Here is a 19,161-nt window from a genome sequence, read left to right as displayed (position 1 = left end):
GACGAGGGGTCTGTCATCGACGCAGCAAGGTCTCTCAAGCCTGTCAGATCTCCTGCACGCCGGCCGGCCACACACAGCTGTGACTGCTTCAACGTTGGAACGTGCGGACACTCTCATACGACGTGATGGACGGATCACAACGAAACACCTCGCTGCTCAACTAGACGTCTCTGTTGGCTCCGAGGTTGACGGGTAGAGAGGTACCATGCGGGAATACAGGCCCTCCCAGTTAAGTGGCGTAAAGACATCGCAGTGATCGGAAATTTGATTCTGTTCAAAAATAGAGGTCCGTAGCCAATAGAGCTGGGAACAATAAGGTGTACTGAAATCAAGAATAAAACCAATAAGCTTTCAGAAAAAAGTACTGCATCACTTACTGAGTACCACGTATTTCGATCATTGATTCTTCGATGTATAGACTGTACCACTCTTCGGAGCGTACATAATTTCTAACTATCTAGTTACTCCTAGTTCCCCTGGGTTTTATTGTATTTTCACCACTCTTATTATTATCTCAACAGACTGGCTCTTGAAATGAGGAAATTTCCTCATACTACAGCCAATTCATTAGATTCAACGAGAAGAGTGTGGATCAGCAATTCCTTATCTTTCAAACTTAGTATCTTCAATTCTTGCTGTTCGGTTCTCCTCTAGTATCATCCATTCATTCTCGTCTCTTTCGACACCACTCCTGCCCCTTTACAGTTTCCTCAAGGCAGATGAAGCAATAATGCTTGTTGTCATTCGCTTTCCAGCTTCATTTTGTTATGTTCTCATTTCCACACTATGTGGTTCTTTATTGAATACAGGAGCGAGGAACAGATGCCGTGCGTGAACAGAGTTTTCAGATATTAAATTAGTCTGCATACAATATCAAGCAGTGAAAATAATACATAAGTTGGTTGCTGTAATAGCCGCGTCAGTTGCTAGCAGTAGCTTTGAATGTTGAAACATATACAGATTAAAAATTTATAAATCTGTGACTGTCCAAAACAATGCCTATTCGCCTGTAGAGCCCTCGCCACTATGAAAGTATGTAAATGTTATTCAACTGGCAAACATAAAAAATTTGCTCTCTGCACGAGAGTTCGAACTTAAGTAGCCCCGCCGCTGGAGCTCCGGAGAGGAGATGCTTGCGTCTCATTGGCAGCGTCGTAATCGTTCGTGGCGGCCCCCACGTGCCGCGTTGGCGGCTGTAGGAAACGCAGAGGCGTAACTGGCTGCTCGCGAATTTGAAAGTGAGGCCGACCGGATGGCGGCTGATACTGCACATTTTAAGTACCCCCTTGTAGGCAGTTCTTTTTCCCATGATAATTTCTCCTCCCGCTTGGCTTTTCTGGGGGAAGTGATTAAGCAAAAATCTTCAGCACCCAATCTTCGTAGCCCTCACCACGGCAGTTGTCTACCAACGTCCTTCGAACACAGTCACGTATGTTTACCAGGATATTCCACGGTGTCAGTAGATACATCCCTGATTTCGTCTGCAAGGCTTTATGGACACCCGTAGTGCTGCTGCGCAACGTCGAGAGGCAGGTACTTTCGTCAGAAATGTCGTCAACACACTGGCAAGTTGACGAGACAAAAAGAAAGAAAATTAATTGGATTGTCACCCCCTGAGAATCTTTATTTGCACGTCCTACTTCATTAAGTTCTTAGAATCAATTGTCTTCCAAAACTTCTCTTACTGAAAGTACGTTACGTCTCACGTGGTACTTTGGATACGGTAAATTTCAACAAAACCTTTTCCTAATCCCACCTGTCCTATTAATAACATCGAGGACTAGTTGAAATTAGGAGTAACTGCTTCATACCTTTCCAACTGAGCAATTACACATCGTGGTTTTCCTATATTACATTACATGTCTTGAATTTAAAGACCAACTCATAGATACTTTAAAAAACTTACTGAAAACAACTGAAAAGTGTCTGAAATAACCGTAAAGGGCTTTGACTAAATATACGAAATTTAAGAAAATAAAATACTATTTATAGGTGATAATAGCACATGTAGACATAGGACACATATTTATACCAAATCAACTAATTACAGAAACCTAAATAAAACTCAGCTGTCGAGAGAAAAAAAGAGCAAACTACCTTCTTTAGCAGCTTGAAAAAAGCTTGTACTATTATCCCGCAAGTTTCTTTTTACTTGGTGGTAGTTTCCTTGATTCGATCACCATTACTTGTCGAGATATCCTCAGAATTTTTGTCTTATTTCTTAGAATCATCCAAGTCTTCCAGCTTCTTCTGAGGTAACTTCTGAATAAGACATTCTCTTCCACTATCCTCCTGCTAGTTCGTATAAATGTCTTTAATATCACCTCTTCCAGATATTAGGCACATGGCGGTGGGCAGTATTATACACATTGCTCAGTTGCTGTAATCACCATAAAAATTTTAATTGAAAGAAACATAGATTTTTTCCGAAATATTACATGGATGTGTGATTTCAACCCTGGATGTCGTGGTTCTTCAGCAAAGAGGCGTCAAAAGAAGGGTTGAAATGTGGGTAAGAGGGTGTGTGATGACGTTTATATCGTGTGACACGTTAACGATATATATATATATATATATATATATATATATATATATATATATATATATATTGATCCGGCAGTGACGATGAATTAAGACACAAGCGAATTAAGGACAGTGGCTCGGAGAGGGAATTTATTTAAATCAATGAGGAAACTTCCTGGCAGATTAAAACTGTGTGCCCGACCGAGACTCGAACTCGGGACCTTTGCCTTTCGCGGGCAAGTGCTCTACCAACTGAGCTACCGAAGCACGACTCACGCCCGGTACTCACAGCTTTACTTCTGCCAGTACCTCGTCTCCTACCTTCCAAACTTTACAGAAGCTCTCCTGCGAAACTTGCAGAACTAGCACTCCTGAAAGAAAGGATATTGCGGAGACATGGCTTAGCCACAGCCTGGGGGATGTTTCCAGAATGAGATTTTCACTCTGCAGCGGAGTGTGCGCTGATATGAAACTTCCTGGCAGATTAAAACTGTGTGCCCGACCGAGACTCGAACTCGGGACCTTTGCCTTTCGCGGGCAAGTGCTCTACCAACTGAGCTACCGAAGCACGACTCACGCCCGGTACTCACAGCTTTCTTGCCCGCGAAAGGCAAAGGTCCCGAGTTCGAGTCTCGGTCGGGCACACAGTTTTAATCTGCCAGGAAGTTTCATATCAGCGCACACTCCGCTGCAGAGTGAAAATCTCATTCTCAATGAGGAAAGTTGAAAATTTGTGCTGGGGCATGATTCGAACCTGGGTCTCCTCCTTACTAGGCAGACGCTCTGACCACTAAGCCACTCGGACATAGTGGTCATCGCCTACCACGCCTCCCATCGAAACCAAATTCTCAACTTATCCACGCCCTACATTATTCTCATTACTCGTGCCATTTAGCCGATTCTTACAGGAATCGGCGAAATGCCGTGAATGATGAGAATGATGGACAGGGATACTACATTGGCAGTGTGTGGATGAATTGAGAATTTGAGTCTGACGGAGGCATGCTTGGACAGTCCGTGCAGTTTGCGATGACGACTGTGACCGGATGCTTTAGGGGCAGCCGGCACGTAGCACAGCGTGTTCGGTCAGAGGGATGGTTACCCTCTGTAGTAATAAAAAAAAACTGGGTGAAGGAATCAATAATGGACTTGAAAAGATGTCGTGTGACGCCAGCACCGACCAAACGCAACGAATAATACCGAACAATATGAAGAGAAAAACCTCACGTGAAATTCTAGCTGCGGCCTCTTTCACATGCAACGACACCTTGCTGTTTGAAACGTCTCCCAGCCGAGGTTTCGGGTCGCAGGGCGGCATGCCTTTATCCTATTACAGACGAATACTTCAGGCATCTTTAAACGAAATTTCAAACTGATGCGTCACAATGGGTGACAATTACAGGCCTCGAAAAAGTTATACTTTCTAGAAATCAGATGAGAATCTAAGAGACAGATAAATACGTCAAAGAGATTACATGATATCATCATGATGAGACAAAATGAGAGATACAGAAATGAATTCTGATCGTTGCCGACTACTGACGAACAGTAAGCCAAAATTGAAAAGATCGTGAGAGTCTTATCTGAAAAATTCAGAAAACATTGGGACAGGGAAATTCTCCAAGAGCGGTTCGTGATAGGAAGGTAGAGTAATATGGAAGTAAATAAGAATAAAAAGTCAATCATAAGTGCGGCAACGATAGAAGAAAAATAGCCCTAGCCAATAAATAACAATAAACGCCAACCTGCTGTTCGTATAACGGTGTGTAGAAATAGACAGCATCCAGTGGTTTTGAATTTCGTAGTTAAGTACGCATTTTGTCGCACTGTATCTTCTAGAGAGAGAGAGATTTTATATCTGAAAGCGGGAGTAACGTAGAAGACAGCGGAATTAAAGGGCAGGAATTTACTGTAAAATGAAGATATATATTATAAAGGAAGATAACGGCTTGCTAATCTCAAATGTTGTCGTACACAGTAAAAATGAAGTAACCCTACTGCCTTCCTAGAACTAATTATCCGCATCTAGAAGGCATCAACAGTATAAGATAGCTGGCCACGAAAAAGATGTTTGAAATGAACTTTACTTATCTCAGCTATGATACAAGATCGTGGCATGGCTTTGTGTTGAACAGCTATGTTGAGGGTGGAAAAAAATAAATAAAAATATAAGCGAGAGAGAGAGAGAGAGAGAGCGAGAGAGAGAGAGAACGAAGAATCTGGTATATATTAACAACAGGCAACATGAGTGAAATGTGGAGTAGCGAGATATTGTTTCTATCTCTGTCAAAATTCAGAACTTGTGGAAAATATTTTCGACAATGTTACGTGTAAGTGGTATTTCGGTCTTGAAATACGTTTTAGCGCAGTCGACGAAGAAGTGGATGATGACACCGAATCAGTCGAAATCTGTAGGAATTCATTGAGACTGAAATTCATGGCTTTGGAGCCTAACTTTTAAAGTAAACCCTTTCCATCTTCATTTATAAGCGATAATGATACATTGTACTGCTGTTTCACTGTACCTTTTTCCGTGTCATACATATTAAAGTCTACATGCGAAACATTTATGTAAATACCACCCAATTTTCTGCGAGAAACCACACGCGTCTGTACATAGTTTCTTCGATATCCACCCCACAGCTTGCGGAACAACAATCATTTTCATTGCTTCTCTCTTGAATTGTTAATATTTGTTAAATGCTTTTGGTAAGTTTCTGTTTCTCCTTTACTTTCCGGGTATTTTGATAAGCGCTCGTTTCTTCTGTAATTTTCAGGTATACTCGGACATCTTGTTTATACAGCCTGCATATGCGTTTGCTAGATCAGCGGTGAACACAAGCAGCTTGCCCGTCTATTTCTACTACTTTGACTATGATGGATGGGGCTCATCAGAATATGGTAAGCAACAAAAGTATTTCCAGCTATATGACGTTCTGCCGGCCGTTGGTGGCCGAGCGGTTCTAGGCGCTTCAGTCTGGAAACGCGCGACCGCTACGGTCGCAGGTTCGAATCCTGCCTTGGGCATGGATGTGTGTGATGTCCTTAGGTTAGTTAGTTTTAAGTAGTTCGAAGTTCTAGGAAACTGATGACCTGAGATGTAAAGTCCCATAGTGCTCAGAGCCATTTATATGACGTTCTCATGTTGCGACGTTTGCTACTGGCACTTGTAACACTGGCTGAAACGTTAGTCGATACTACAAGATGAAGTCACGAAAAAAAATGGCTCTGAGCACTATGGGACTCAACTGCTGAGGTCATTAGTCCCCTAGAACTTAGAACTAGTTAAACGTAACTAACCTAAGGACATCACAAACATCCATGCCCGAGGCAGGATTCGAACCTGCGACCGTAGCGGTCTTGCGGTTCCAGACTGCAGCGCCTTTAACCGCACGGCCACTTCGGCCGGCGATGAAGTCACGGTTACATACTTTTGTGTGTGTGTGTGTGTGTGTGTGTGTGTGTGTGTGTGGTGCTGAAGTCTGAGGAACTTCGTTGATTTTTACTTCTATAGAGAATGGAAAGGGTAAAATATTTTCACTTTATTTTTTATTCTTCTATCAGCTTTAGTTTGGGCACACAGAGGGGTCCTTTAACTCGCCGCTTTTGGTGTGTGTTTGAAAACAGTGTGTGGAAGTGCTATAGGACTTTATGTCCGTAAATTATGTAGAATTACGTAGGGATAACATTTACGGGGGCTCAAATATTATCACCTTTGGTACTTTATATTTTTGGTTCGAATGGTTCAAATGGCTCTGAGCACTATGGGACTTAACATCTGTGGTCATCAGTCCCCTAGAACTTAGAACTACTTAAACCTAACTAACCGAAGGACATCACACACATCCATGCCCGAGGCAGGATTCGAACCTGCGACCGTAGCAGTCGCGTATATTTTTGGTTGCGTGAGGGTTCTACCGTACCTACTGTGGTGAGTTGTGGTGTACTGTCGCGTATCGTGTACAACTTCCAAAATAAGGTTCGTGCCTTCTCCTTGACCTTATCTGAGAGGTAAGATTCGCTTAAGGCTCGATGAATATCATGATTCCGGATCCACCATTGGGCTCCAGTGATCCATCGTAGGCATCTGCTTTGTGTAACCTGTAACTTCTCGTAATTAGTGGCACGCGTAGTATCCCAGGAGGTCGATCCATATAAAATAGATGGTTCGATTGTGACGTGGTACAGCTGGAGTTTCGTGCGTTGTCTGGGGTTCGAGCTCGTCAGAAATGGGCTGAGAGCTCCCAGCATTTTGAGGTCAGACGTCTTCTTTTCCATAATGTGATTACTACACAGCAGTTTGGCGTCCAGATGCACTCCAAGGTATTTTACTGTTGTTGCCCACGGGAGTGGCTGGTCTGATATCCGTAGGCGTTCATTGCCAATGGGTCTCCGACGTGTGAAGACAATAACTTTGCTTTTCTCTGCGTTGACCGTTGCCGGCCGGAGTGGCCGAGCGGTTCTAGGCGCTACAGTCTGGGACCGCGCGACCGCTACGGTCGCAGGTTCGAATCCTGCTTCGGCATGGATGTGTGTGATGTCCTTAGGTTAGTTAGGTTTAAGTGGTTCTAAGATCTAGGGGACTGATGACCTCAGAAGTTAAGTCCCATAGTGCTCAGAGCCATTTGAACCATTTGAATTTGAACACCCTGTATAAGGAGAGGAAGGTATTTACAGGTGTCGCTAGCGTAACATTTAGGTCTCACTTAAAATAATTTATGTGATTATATTACAATCTGTTGAATAAAGGTGAACGAAAATAAACCTAAAAATGTTCACAAATATATTGCCAATTAATAATTAATGCAGATTCCAAAAAGTTATCCTTATAGCGTTAATTACGAAATGTACCTATGTAGCCGCAGAATTTATATTTGGTACCGTTAGTGTAAATTGATATACAATAGACTGCTTATCAAAGGATGTAAAAATTAACAAATACCACAGATACACGCACAAAGCCATTACAATATTTTTTTAAACTCATTAAAAATCATTGATTACCGAAACCGGTTATCGAGAATAAAGGTTATTATTAGCGATCATGCGGAAGAAGTTCTGCGATATGCTTTCGCAGATCGGCCCTTGCTTCTAAAAATGAGTAAACCAGATGTTAAGAAGATACATAGAAGATTACTATAAGTCTGACGTATGCAAAGAAGCTAACTATAAACAATAGTAAATGACTGTGTGATACAGGGTAGACGGATATATTTTACTACAAAAATAAAAACTAACGTAATCAATCGTCTTCTAACCAAACTGCGTGCCTACGGACTATCGCCTCAGTTGTGCGACTGCATACGTGATTTACTGTCAGAAAGGTCACAGTTCGTAGTAATAGACGGAAAGTCGTCGAGTAAAACAGAAGTAATATATGACGTTCCCCAAGGAAGTGTTACAGTCCCTCTGTTGTTCCTGATCTCTATTAACAACATAGGAGACAATCTGAGCAGCCGTCTTAGATTGTTTGCAGATGATGCTGTCATTTATCGTCTTGTAAAGTCATCAAATGATCAAAACGACTTGCAAAATGATTTACATAAAATATCTGTATGGTGCGAAAAGTGGCAATTGACCCTGAATAAGAAGAAGTGCGAAGTTATTCACATGGGTGCTAAAAGAAATCAGCTAAATTTCGATTACGCGATAAGTCACACAAATCTGAAGGCTGTAAATTCTACTAAATACTTAGGGATTACAATTACAAATAACCTAAATTGGAACGATTGCATAGATAATATTGTGGGTAGAGCAAACCAAGGACTGCGATTCATTGGCAGAACACTTAGAACGTGCATCAGGTCTACTAAAGAGACTGCTTACACCACGCTTGTCCGCCCTATTCTGGAGTATTTGCTGTGCAGTGTGGGATCCGCACCATGTGGGACTCACGGATGACATCGAAAAAGTACAAAGAAGGGCAGCTCACTTTGTATTATCGCGAAATAGGGAAGATAGTGTCACACACATGATACGTAAAGTGGAGTAGCAATCATTAAAACAAAAGCGTTTTTCGTCGCGACGAGATCTTCTCATGAAATTTCAATCACCAGGTTTCTCCTCCGATTTCGAGAACATTCTGTTGGCACCCACCTACATAGGGAGAAATGATCATCACGATAAAATTAGAGAAATCAGGGATAGCACAGAAAAATTGAAGTGCTCGTTTTCCCCGCGTGCCGTTCGAGAGTGGAACGGTAGAGACAGCTTGAAGGTGGTTCATTGAACCCTCTGCCAGGCACTTTATTGTGAATAGCAGAGTAATCACGTAGATGTAGATGAACCACAAAATTTAAAGATTTTCATTTACAATGCGTTTCTGACGCCTTGTTCTATCATCAGATGGGATTCCGGTGTTAACGCTCAGGTACATTGCTCCGGAGGAAACAACGTCTTCGAAATATCTGCAGTCCTGCATCTCTTCCATCTGTACTTTCCTCCAGAGCACGGCATTTGGCCTCAACACACGGTTGGTGCTCCCAACGCTGGTTTGTATTTTTGCCGAGGTTTACTTATTCACCAAAAGGCATCTGTGCCAATAACGCTGCCTCGAATGATTCCGCGTTATGCTCTACGCCGTGGACGTTGCTTCCGAAGAGGCGAGAGCATGATATCACTTCACAGACAGGAGCAACATCTTCATTGAAAGAAAACGTGAATGATTCTTTGCATTCGTTACTCAAAACTTCTGCAGCTCGACAATCTATGATGTATACGACTGACTGACCTTATTAGGGTATTGACTGTAGTGCAACTCAACAGTCACAACGAGAATTTGTCGATCATGATGATGCTTCAACACATCACAAACATCACCGAATTCCGTGCTACTAGTGTCAGAGAGAGGCCATTATTTCCTCGTCCCTTCATATAACTAACTACAATAAGATACTAATAAAACACCCTCATCACCGAGTCAACGACCTTACTATCTTCACAGTAAACTACGAGACTGCGTAAATACGATTCCTCTATATTCTTTTAGACTTATAAACTGACGAACGATGTCGTTGTGCTGTACATTTTGCTCATGCAGTAACTGCTATTGTCGCTGGCGCTTCTGCTCTTGTTGCAGTGTGATCTGCTGCTGCCATAATTCGAAAATGTTTGTTCATATTTTCTAACTGCGTAGATACTTATTGCTAACTTTTGTATCCCTCCAGATACTGAAACACTGCTCGTAGAGTTCGACGCACTGTGTTCAGATCCCACACATCCGAAGAGAGTGGGAGAATATCAAAATCCGAATCTTGTACTTCAATAAAGTGTGCGAAAAGCCAATGTTGCCGTGAGTTAGCGGATACAGTCCAAACAGATCTGATGCCAAGTCCAAAATAACATCAGAATCGTGTACTGCAAAGCACCCAACCAGGTCATCACTTAAAAAGAAAAAAAAAACTAATTTTTGCGTTAGTGGTGAGTATTAATTACTCTTTCTCCGCTGGCCAGCAGCACTAACGAGAAAACAATGTATGAAGTGAAACGATAGAGACACAAACCGCAGCCACCCGATTTGACCATAATGAGGGCCGCGGCTTAACAACCAATGGCTCCCCTCACTTAACACATGGCTCGCGATCGCAGCGGAAGCTGCTGTCCAAGCGTAAAATGTGATCCTCCCAAGTCATACAGCCATACAGTGGTGGTATGTGCGTTCATTTCTACGTCATTGTTGCTATCCAGTAGGGATACAATCGTTAATAGTCTCCAATAAATAAGAAAATAAGTTTTTTTATTTTTTTTTATTTTTTTGTAAAGGGGTTACTTGCGAAGCCCACACCACTCCCATACGTATCACAGCAGTCAGCAAGTATTGAGTGCCCCACAGACACACTCGATCTAAAATCTGATTCATTTTCCGTTTAAGAGTAGATAAACTCTTATTAAATGTTAGTGGAGTCGGATGGACACAAAATTTAATAAGATCACCCACGTCAGATTTTTACTTTCAGTATTTCGAACACAATACGATTACCATATGGCAACAAGCGCAGCAAGTGGACCTCTATGAATCCACTCAGTCGCAGTATATAAGAGTGCAATTTAACCTAAAAAGCTGATAACATTCACATAATGATAAAAATTGTTGTGTCAGTAACTTCAGACTGCTGTGTGTGGTGACAATTCTCTTAAATACACCGATGACCTTCGTTCCGCTTGAATTAATTTTCAGAACTAACAGATGATGACAAAATAGTCAAAACTGGCTGAAACAAATTAAAGTTTTGTAGCAGTTCCTTGTTGATACACATAAAAATTAATTCTAGAGTGTTGTCCCCGCGTTTGGAGTCTATAACCATTACTCACGTAAAAAGACATTGAACGTATTCAGATCCGGCCGCTGTGGCCTGAACCGGGCTGCTGCTACGGTCGCAGGTTCGAATCCTGCCTCGGGCATGGATGTCTGTGATGTCCTTAGGTCAGTTAGGTTTAAGTAGTTCTAAATCTAGGGGACTGATGACCTCAGAAGTTAAGTGCCATAGTGCTCAGAGCCATTTGAACCATTTGAACCTGCTGGTAAGAAGCTTATGATGTCTCATGTATTAGACAATCTAGCACGAAGATAATAATCTTCAAACACTTTGGAGGTGAGCATTCTTGCACGTGTAGTTTTTACCTGTTACATCACGATTTGTGCCTAACAATGTATCGGGTGTGGTCAGGGAGGTCATAAAAGTAATCAAGAATTTTACTGGCAAGTAGTGTGTAAGGTTCATGCAACTTCTAAACGTGGACATAAGAACTTATAAGATACAGATGTATGAAAGAGACAGATGAATGACATTGCGTCCGCTGTTAGTATTTAGTGCAAGTACTTGCACCTACTTACAGTCTCCTGGGTATGTTTCACGCCATAAAAGGAATGTATCTGATGTGGTTATTTTAGACGCCGTAGATCCTGAATTTATGAATCACGCACTACTTCTATTTTATTTTCACAGGTATGAACCACGCAATGGAAGTAGCGTATTTGTTTCCTGGTATATTTGGACCGGATAAAGATCCAGCTTCCAATGATGGGAAAGTGATCCAACAGTTGACAACATTGTGGACAAACTTTGGCAAATACGGGTGAGTACTTTGGGTTCATCACTGAAAAATGCAGAAAAAATAGTATAACTCAGTTCGAAAACTATAGGACAAAAGGAAACAAATAACCAGGTCTCATGGTAACGTAAGGGACTTTTCATAAGTAAGCATCTCTGCTTTGAAAAATTATAATTCTGCACCATTCAGAAAGTTTTTACTTCTTTCACTACGCGTTTCGAGCGTTTCACATCATCAGTTGGAAAGGATCGTTGTGAGCGTGTGGGTGCTATTCTGTCATTCTGCGCAACGGATTAATCTGAGATGTACCCTTTACGCTGTGGCTCCTGCAAGATGCAATTTCCACCCCCACACTACTACAGAAGTCAGACAGACGCTCCTAACGTTCTAAAGAGACATGCCGAAAAACTTTCAGCAATAAATATCTTCTGGAGTCGTCCACTGTATGGAAATGACACAAAAATTTACAAAATTTCTTACGTAACTAGTGGGATACTTGGGTACTGGAGTAGTGGTAGTTAGTGTAAGAAAAACATGAAACTAACGAAAATTATTATTTATTTTTCAAAAATTATGAGAAATCACAATGGCACTTTTAGTTATGAACTGAACAAATTATTTCCGGGTTCTTTTTGGAATGTGAAGTTACCTCTTAAGGATAGGATTCGCTAACGAAATTTCTATACAAAGTTTAAGATTGTTATTGACTTGGCAGAATGGCTCAGAGCCGCGCCTACTCAACTTGAATAATTATGTGTTAGGATGTTGGTAGGTACAGTCGACGCTGTCATGTGTGAAATGCAGTGAAGTGTATTATTGTGGAGGAAATATGGGGCTCGCAAGAGCTGTAGCGCACAATACCGCAAGCTGTGATGACTTCTGTGTGCGCCGTTCGCTGCTGACACAGTAAGTGTGGCGGACAACACAGTGAACAATGCTTAATCGCAAGGACTCAATATAGAGCCGCACTGTGATTCGCTCTCAACAGAGGTGCTCTCCCAGTGACGTACTGAGGAGAGACTTGTTCCTCGCTCTTTGAGTACACGTACGAGTGCACACACTCTCATTACGTGTTCTCGCTCCAAGAGCGACAACGGAACAGCCCCTCTCCATGCCAGACGTGAAGGGGTATATCTTTCAGTCTCTTCCATTACTCCTTCAGCTCAAGGCGTCAGGAATATCGTCTTCCAATCAGCATTGCTCTTCTAAAATTGGAGAATGACGTTTCGTTTAAGGCGACCAATCTGGAAATCTGTAGCATCAGCGTTTGGCGTTTGCTGTCTCCCTGTGAAAACCTCTGAAACTGCGTGCTATGTTTGTAAAGAATGCGTAGGCTGGGCGCTCCCACACAATGTAGTGGAATTTGCTTTTAAGCCGAACACGGACGGGGTCATTCTCCCCTTTCACTCAGGCAAACACTGTCCGCTCCATGGGCGGTCGCCATCCCACATAGATAGGCTGAGTTGTCTTCTGAATGGACCGGCCTCTCGGCGTGTGGTCCGCCTCTCCCAAACTAAAACCTCTTGTGACCGTCGTGTGTTGAATGTGTGTGTGTGTACACCAGCCTCGAGTATCTCAACCCCGGTGCGCACTTGCTATTTGCATATCGTTTACATGAATTCATACAACATTCACTTTATCTTATCGAGGTTGGGTTCGAATGAAGCGTCTTGATGTGCAGAATATGATTGTGAGGGCGGAATATGTAAGCAATGAAGGTCAGGAGACCACAACATCTTACATCGTTTATACAGCTGTTCTCCGTAGAAAGAGTGGACGATTTCTTGCAGCAGCTCTCTGGGCCCCCAAGAGACCAACTTGCAGCCTATGTTCTTCATTAGCCACAGCACCTACGATGCGACGTAGCAAACTGCTTAAAGTCGTAAAAGTCATTTAGAGTGAGAGAAGAACAGTATGAGAGCTGCATTCTCAAGAGGATAATCCCACATTCTAATGCAGTAGGAATACATGTGAAGAGAGCGTAACATACTGTTCATGTCGCCAACTTCTGAAACAGACACGTGACGGTGATGTTTACATTTTGGGATGAGACAGAAATTTTAGTATTACACGTACACTCTAAGACGAGAAAACGACGCAGCAAGAAGGCGTTAGCAGAATGGGATGAAAAACGTGTGGGTGTGATGTACATGAAAAGACAACACATGATCAGAATTTCATAAAACTCAATGATTTGCTTAAGAGAAAAAGAGTCCGCAAGTGAGCCAGACAGTAACGTGTTGGTGCACGTCTGGCCCTGGCACTGATTGACAGAGATATTGGATGTCCTCCTGAGGGATGTCGTGCAAAATTCTGTCCAATTGTGATGTTACATCCTTTAAATCCCGAGATGGTTGGAGGACCCTGCCCATACTGCTCCAGACGTTCTCAGTTGGGGAAAGATTCTCCAGTGTAACGGCTTAATAATGGTATAGAGGGCTGAGGATTATCAGCTATTTGCCCAAAACTGATATTATTAATGAACTTTTGACATAATTACTCAAATTTTTTTTAAAAAGTGAGTCATCGCCTCCTCAAAATAATGGTTACAATTAGTACAACACCTGTGAAACAATGAAGCACCAAGATTGGGCGGAGAAAGCGAAGTGAGACATCACGGAGTGAGATGATGTATAATCTAATTTCAGTGGTTACATACTCGAGTCAAGTTTACAAACACCTTGGCTGTGGGAACTCACTTAACAGTATCAAATCTGCAACCTCAGTGGTCTGGATGCATACACTGATACGGATAGAAGGAAGGTCATAAAGCCGTTGCATCCTCGACTAACTCACACTGATCCACAACTGTTATAGCTGGCCGTTGATATCCTGGATACTACGACGGGGATGAAGTCGACGTTCGAGATCTGGGGATCTCACTGTTCACAGGAGTAATCCATCACGCAGACAGTTGATAGAGGCGCACGCAATGTCTAGAAGATCATTGTCCTGCTGAAAAGTGACACAGTAATACTATCACATGAGAGGTAACATACGAGGCCGCAGGATATCCGTGACGTTGCGCCGACAGAATCCACTCAGTTACTATCAGCCGTGATCAGAAGACGTCCCCTATAGCTACTGAGGCCACGACGCAATGAGAAACTCTGCTATGTATCTACAAAACAATGGAAGAATGTGACATCTCCCCACGTCGGCGTCTTGTCTATAGTCGACGACAATTATTCTTGATTCATCGCTGAACGTAATGTGAAGCTATTCGTCAGCAGCCCGTGCTTCACTTTCACGGCACACGTAAAAAACGCAGCTCTTTTGTATTGTAGTGTTAGCGCAGTATGTGGTGAGACGGTAGGCCCCTAGTCAACCTAATGCTAGTTTTCCACAAAAGGCGCAAGATGACACGGTGTGTTACGTGGAGTCTATGACTTGTTCTCGGATGGCAGGCCCAGATGTGCAGATGCTGCGATGGACTTTGTCCTCGATATGGCTATCTTCCCTCGTGGTAGTCAGACGTGGACGACCCATAGTACGACAAGTACTCTTGCCCTCACGTTCCCATGCACTCCAGTATCGGGCCACTGCCGCATCCGACTGCCGCACAGTGGGGAGAGTGCACGATCTCACCAGCTGGAGACCCACAATAAGAACGCCTTCAAACTCTGCCAGATGCTGATAACCGTCTCAAACGAGTTCACGCCGTTTCTTCACAGCGATCACTCAACATCTGATGCTGTTCACGCCAATTATATACCCTACCAGGCCTGGTAACAACACTAAAAACGAGTAACACTAAAGCACTTTGATGGACATTCTATCTGTTGTGACGTTCTTTATAAAAATTCAACATTCAAGGGTCAGCACTGTAAAATTCAGCAAAATCCTCATTGCGCTGCTGCACACTTAAAATTAAATATACAGAATTTCATTACCTTTCAAATTTGTTCCAGTTGGTTCCCCTTTGAGTTACAGTATCAATTCATTACTCGTCTCTAATTGCTATGGACAATGGTCAATATCTATTAACGATCAGTATCACTTTCAATTCTTGACAATCTTATAGCCTTACAAATTAACACTTTTATAGAAATAACTACGACCTAACATTAACTGGGTTTGTGTGAGCACAAACAATATCTTTTATCACTTCATTTTATAAAAATAGTATTATGCTGCATTCATAGGTCAACAACTAAACTCTCACAGCTAGCCACTAGCTTTAAGTCTTACATACTACCTATAACAGAGTGCCACGGCAGCTTGTACTGCACTCCTAGTTACGATAGATTCTGCCACTCAGGCAACATCTTTCGTTCAGTGGTGTCAAAATACAATCTCTTCTACATAAGATAACAATTTCAGGTCATTTTTCACGAAATATATTACACAATCGGGCTGCACGTACAAATGAACCCCTCACACAGTCACAAGTACACTCCTGGAAATTGAAATAAGAACACCGTGAAGTCATTGTCCCAGGAAGGGGAAACTTTATTGACACATTCCTGGGGTCAGATACATCACATGATCACACTGACAGAACCACAGGCACATAGACACAGGCAACAGAGCATGCACAATGTCGGCACTAGTACAGTGTATATCCACCTTTCGCAGCAATGCAGGCTGCTATTCTCCCATGGAGACGATCGTAGAGATGCTGGATGTCGTCCTGTGGAACGGCTTGCCATGCCATTTCCACCTGGCGCCTCAGTTGGACCAGCGTTCGTGCTGGACGTGCAGACCGCGTGAGACGACGCTTCATCCAGTCCCAAACATGCTCAATGGGGGACAGATCCGGAGATCTTGCTGGCCAGGGTAGTTGACTTACACCTTCTAGAGCACGTTGGGTGTCCCCTCGACGATCACCAGTGGTGTACGGCCAGTGTAGGAGATCGCTCCCCACACCATGATGCCGGGTGTTGGCCCTGTGTGCCTCGGTCGTATGCAGCCCTGATTGTGGCGCTCACCTGCACGGCGCCAAGCACGCATACGACCATCATTGGCACCAAGGCAGAAGCGAATCTCATCGCTGAAGACGACACGTCTCCATTCGTCCCTCCATTCACGCCTGTTGCGACACCACTGGAGGCGGGCTGCACGATGTTGGGGCGTGAGCGGAAGACGGCCTAACGGTGTGCGGGACCGTAGCCCAGCTTCATGGAGACGGTTGCGAATGGTCCTCGCCGATACCCCAGGACCAACAGTGTCCCTAATTTGCTGGGAAGTGGCGGTGCGGTCCCCTACGGCACTGCGTAGGATCCTACGGTCTTGGCGTGCATCCGTGCGTCGCTGCGGTCCGCTCCCAGGTCGACGGGCACGTGCACCTTCCGCCGACCACTGGCGACAACATCGATGTACTGTGGAGACCTCACGCCCCACGTGTTGAGCAATTCGGCGGTACGTCCACCCGGCCTCCCGCATGCCCACTATACGCCCTCGCTCAAAGTCTGTCAACTGCACATACGGTTCACGTCCACGCTGTCGCGGCATGCTACCAGTGTTAAAGACTGCGATGGAGCTCCGTATGCCACGGCAAACTGGCTGACACTGACGGCGGCGGTGCACAAATGCTGCGCAGCTAGCGCCATTCGACGGCCAACACCGCGGTTCCTGGTGTGTCCGCTGTGCCGTGCGTGTGATCATTGCTTGTACAGCCCTCTCGCAGTGTCCGGAGCAAGTATGGTGGGTCTGACACACCGGAGTCAATGTGTTCTTTTTTCCATTTCCAGGTGTGTATTTGCAACCGTGCTCATTTACACATTCGCAGGTGATGTATACGTGTACGTAGTTATTCTAACATCCGACTATGTCATTTGGGCAATACAGTTTTTTTGTGTATATGCAGCCACTATTATTTTACGTATTCAGAATTTTCAGAAACTGATTTTCCGAAACATATTCAATACACATCTACTTCACATTAAAGGTCAATGCTAAGACAGTCTCCTAAAAATAATTTCTTCGAACTCGTAGATACAAGGATACTGAAAACAGCGTATGGAGTGACATATGACGATCTGTTGCAATTTATTTGAATATATGTGCGAGCATTTTATGCAGTTTCATGTATGTTAGCTATTAGACTCGTTTCGATTAGTTCTCTTGCGTGTTCCGTGGACCTAATTCGTGACAACTCGCCATGTCGTGAATCATGTCAAAAGGGTACACTTCCTCTCTGGAAATATGTCCACATGGTAGCCAATATACATCAAGATTTATTCAAAAAATATGTACATAAAAATTTGACAAATGTAACCCAAACACATACATAATATCGATTTAGAGGGTGATGTATAGACTGGATGCAGCTGCCACGTAGAAATGATTTGAACTTGTTTTTGAAACCCTTATCTGCCAGTACCTTTAATTCACGAGGGAGTCGATCAAGTACTTTTATGGCTGTCTTCTTCTTTTCTTAAGGTACAGCAGTAGGTTTAACTTGAGAATAGGGGAGGTTATTTTTCGTGGTGTTACACCTATGAATGTTAGTATTATTTTCAAATTGTACCTGATTTTTTCACAACAAACACCAAAGGAAAGTAAATGTGTCATGAGTCTGTTGTGTGTGTGTGTGTGTGTGTGTGTGTGTGTGACTGCATTTTTTTTTTTACATCTTGAGAGAGACGGGGGGAGGGGGGGGCAGTGAAACAGAATTGTTAACAATAATTGATTCTACGTGAAGACTATACAATAACTCGAAATTACTAATGAGTTTTCGTATGGTATTCGTAACAGTAGCGATGTTGTGTAGCCTTCATTGATAGAACACAAAATAATTACAGGTCAATACAAATTAACAAAATGATTATTTTACCTTTAATCTATGAGAATAACATTTTACAAACCAATGGAGACAAATTAAACGGAACATCACTATCACATTGCCTGTAGTAAGGTGCTGGGGACTGTGCTTCCCTCATACCATACACTTAGCCTGTGTCCGTGAGCTACATTTGGAAAGCATTCTACTCCAAAGTCCATGAATAAAACTAAGTACAGAGAAAACTTCATCTTTGTTTGGAAACTGAACTGAGAAGTAGACGTACGCATACGACGAGAAGGATTCATTGTGTTCCTTGTTTATTTTCGCAGAGAGCCAACGCCGGATGGAAGCACTATGACATGGGACAGGTTCACAGCGGACACGGACAGCTACATGGACATGAAACTCGAATTTGTGTCGCGTCAGCACTTCCTCGAGGAGCGAATGGCGTTTTGGAGATATCTACTGCACATGTAGCACGTTGCATTCAGTCAACTGTTGGCCTCCTACAGTGAAACAGCAAACGTTCTAAAACATTGTATATAGTCACACGTAGAAATTACTTCCTTGTTTTTGTATTAAAATAATTGTTTGTTAATAAGTTTATTTTTACCTTATAGCTTATTTGGCCAATGTTCGTTTGGTACCCAACAGACTCCAGTACTTCAGCGAAAATGAACATCAAACTGACGTTCTTTCCTCATTCTTCTAAAACCATAACATCCGTACATTTAACGCGAGATATGTCCCCTTGATGCGATTTCATATTGTTTTCCAACTATTTTTGTGAAGAGTATTTTTAACTATGGTTGTGATGTGTAAACTGTGGGGAGGAACGTGAAAAAATTAGAAAGTAATTG

The 19,161-nt window shown here is 43.0% G+C and overlaps 1 protein-coding gene across 1 annotated transcript in view; it reads left to right on the top strand.

Annotated features, from left to right (window-relative positions):
• Positions 1-18,852, top strand: part of LOC126198894 (cholinesterase 2-like) — a 53,175-nt gene extending 34,323 nt beyond the window's left edge. The window contains exons 8-10 of the mRNA XM_049935512.1: positions 5,301-5,424; positions 11,469-11,598; positions 18,631-18,852. Coding sequence (XP_049791469.1) covers positions 5,301-5,424; positions 11,469-11,598; positions 18,631-18,778 — 402 coding nt within the window. The 3' untranslated portion in view covers positions 18,779-18,852. The remainder of the gene's footprint in view (positions 1-5,300; positions 5,425-11,468; positions 11,599-18,630) is intronic.
• The last annotated feature ends 309 nt before the right edge of the window (positions 18,853-19,161 follow it).

This window comes from Schistocerca nitens, chromosome 8 (genome assembly GCF_023898315.1).
Source record: "Schistocerca nitens isolate TAMUIC-IGC-003100 chromosome 8, iqSchNite1.1, whole genome shotgun sequence".
In the NCBI taxonomy this organism is placed as follows: Eukaryota; Metazoa; Arthropoda; class Insecta; order Orthoptera; family Acrididae; genus Schistocerca; species Schistocerca nitens.
Note: the sequence above shows the minus strand (reverse complement) of the source record. Positions and strands in the feature narration are given on the sequence as shown.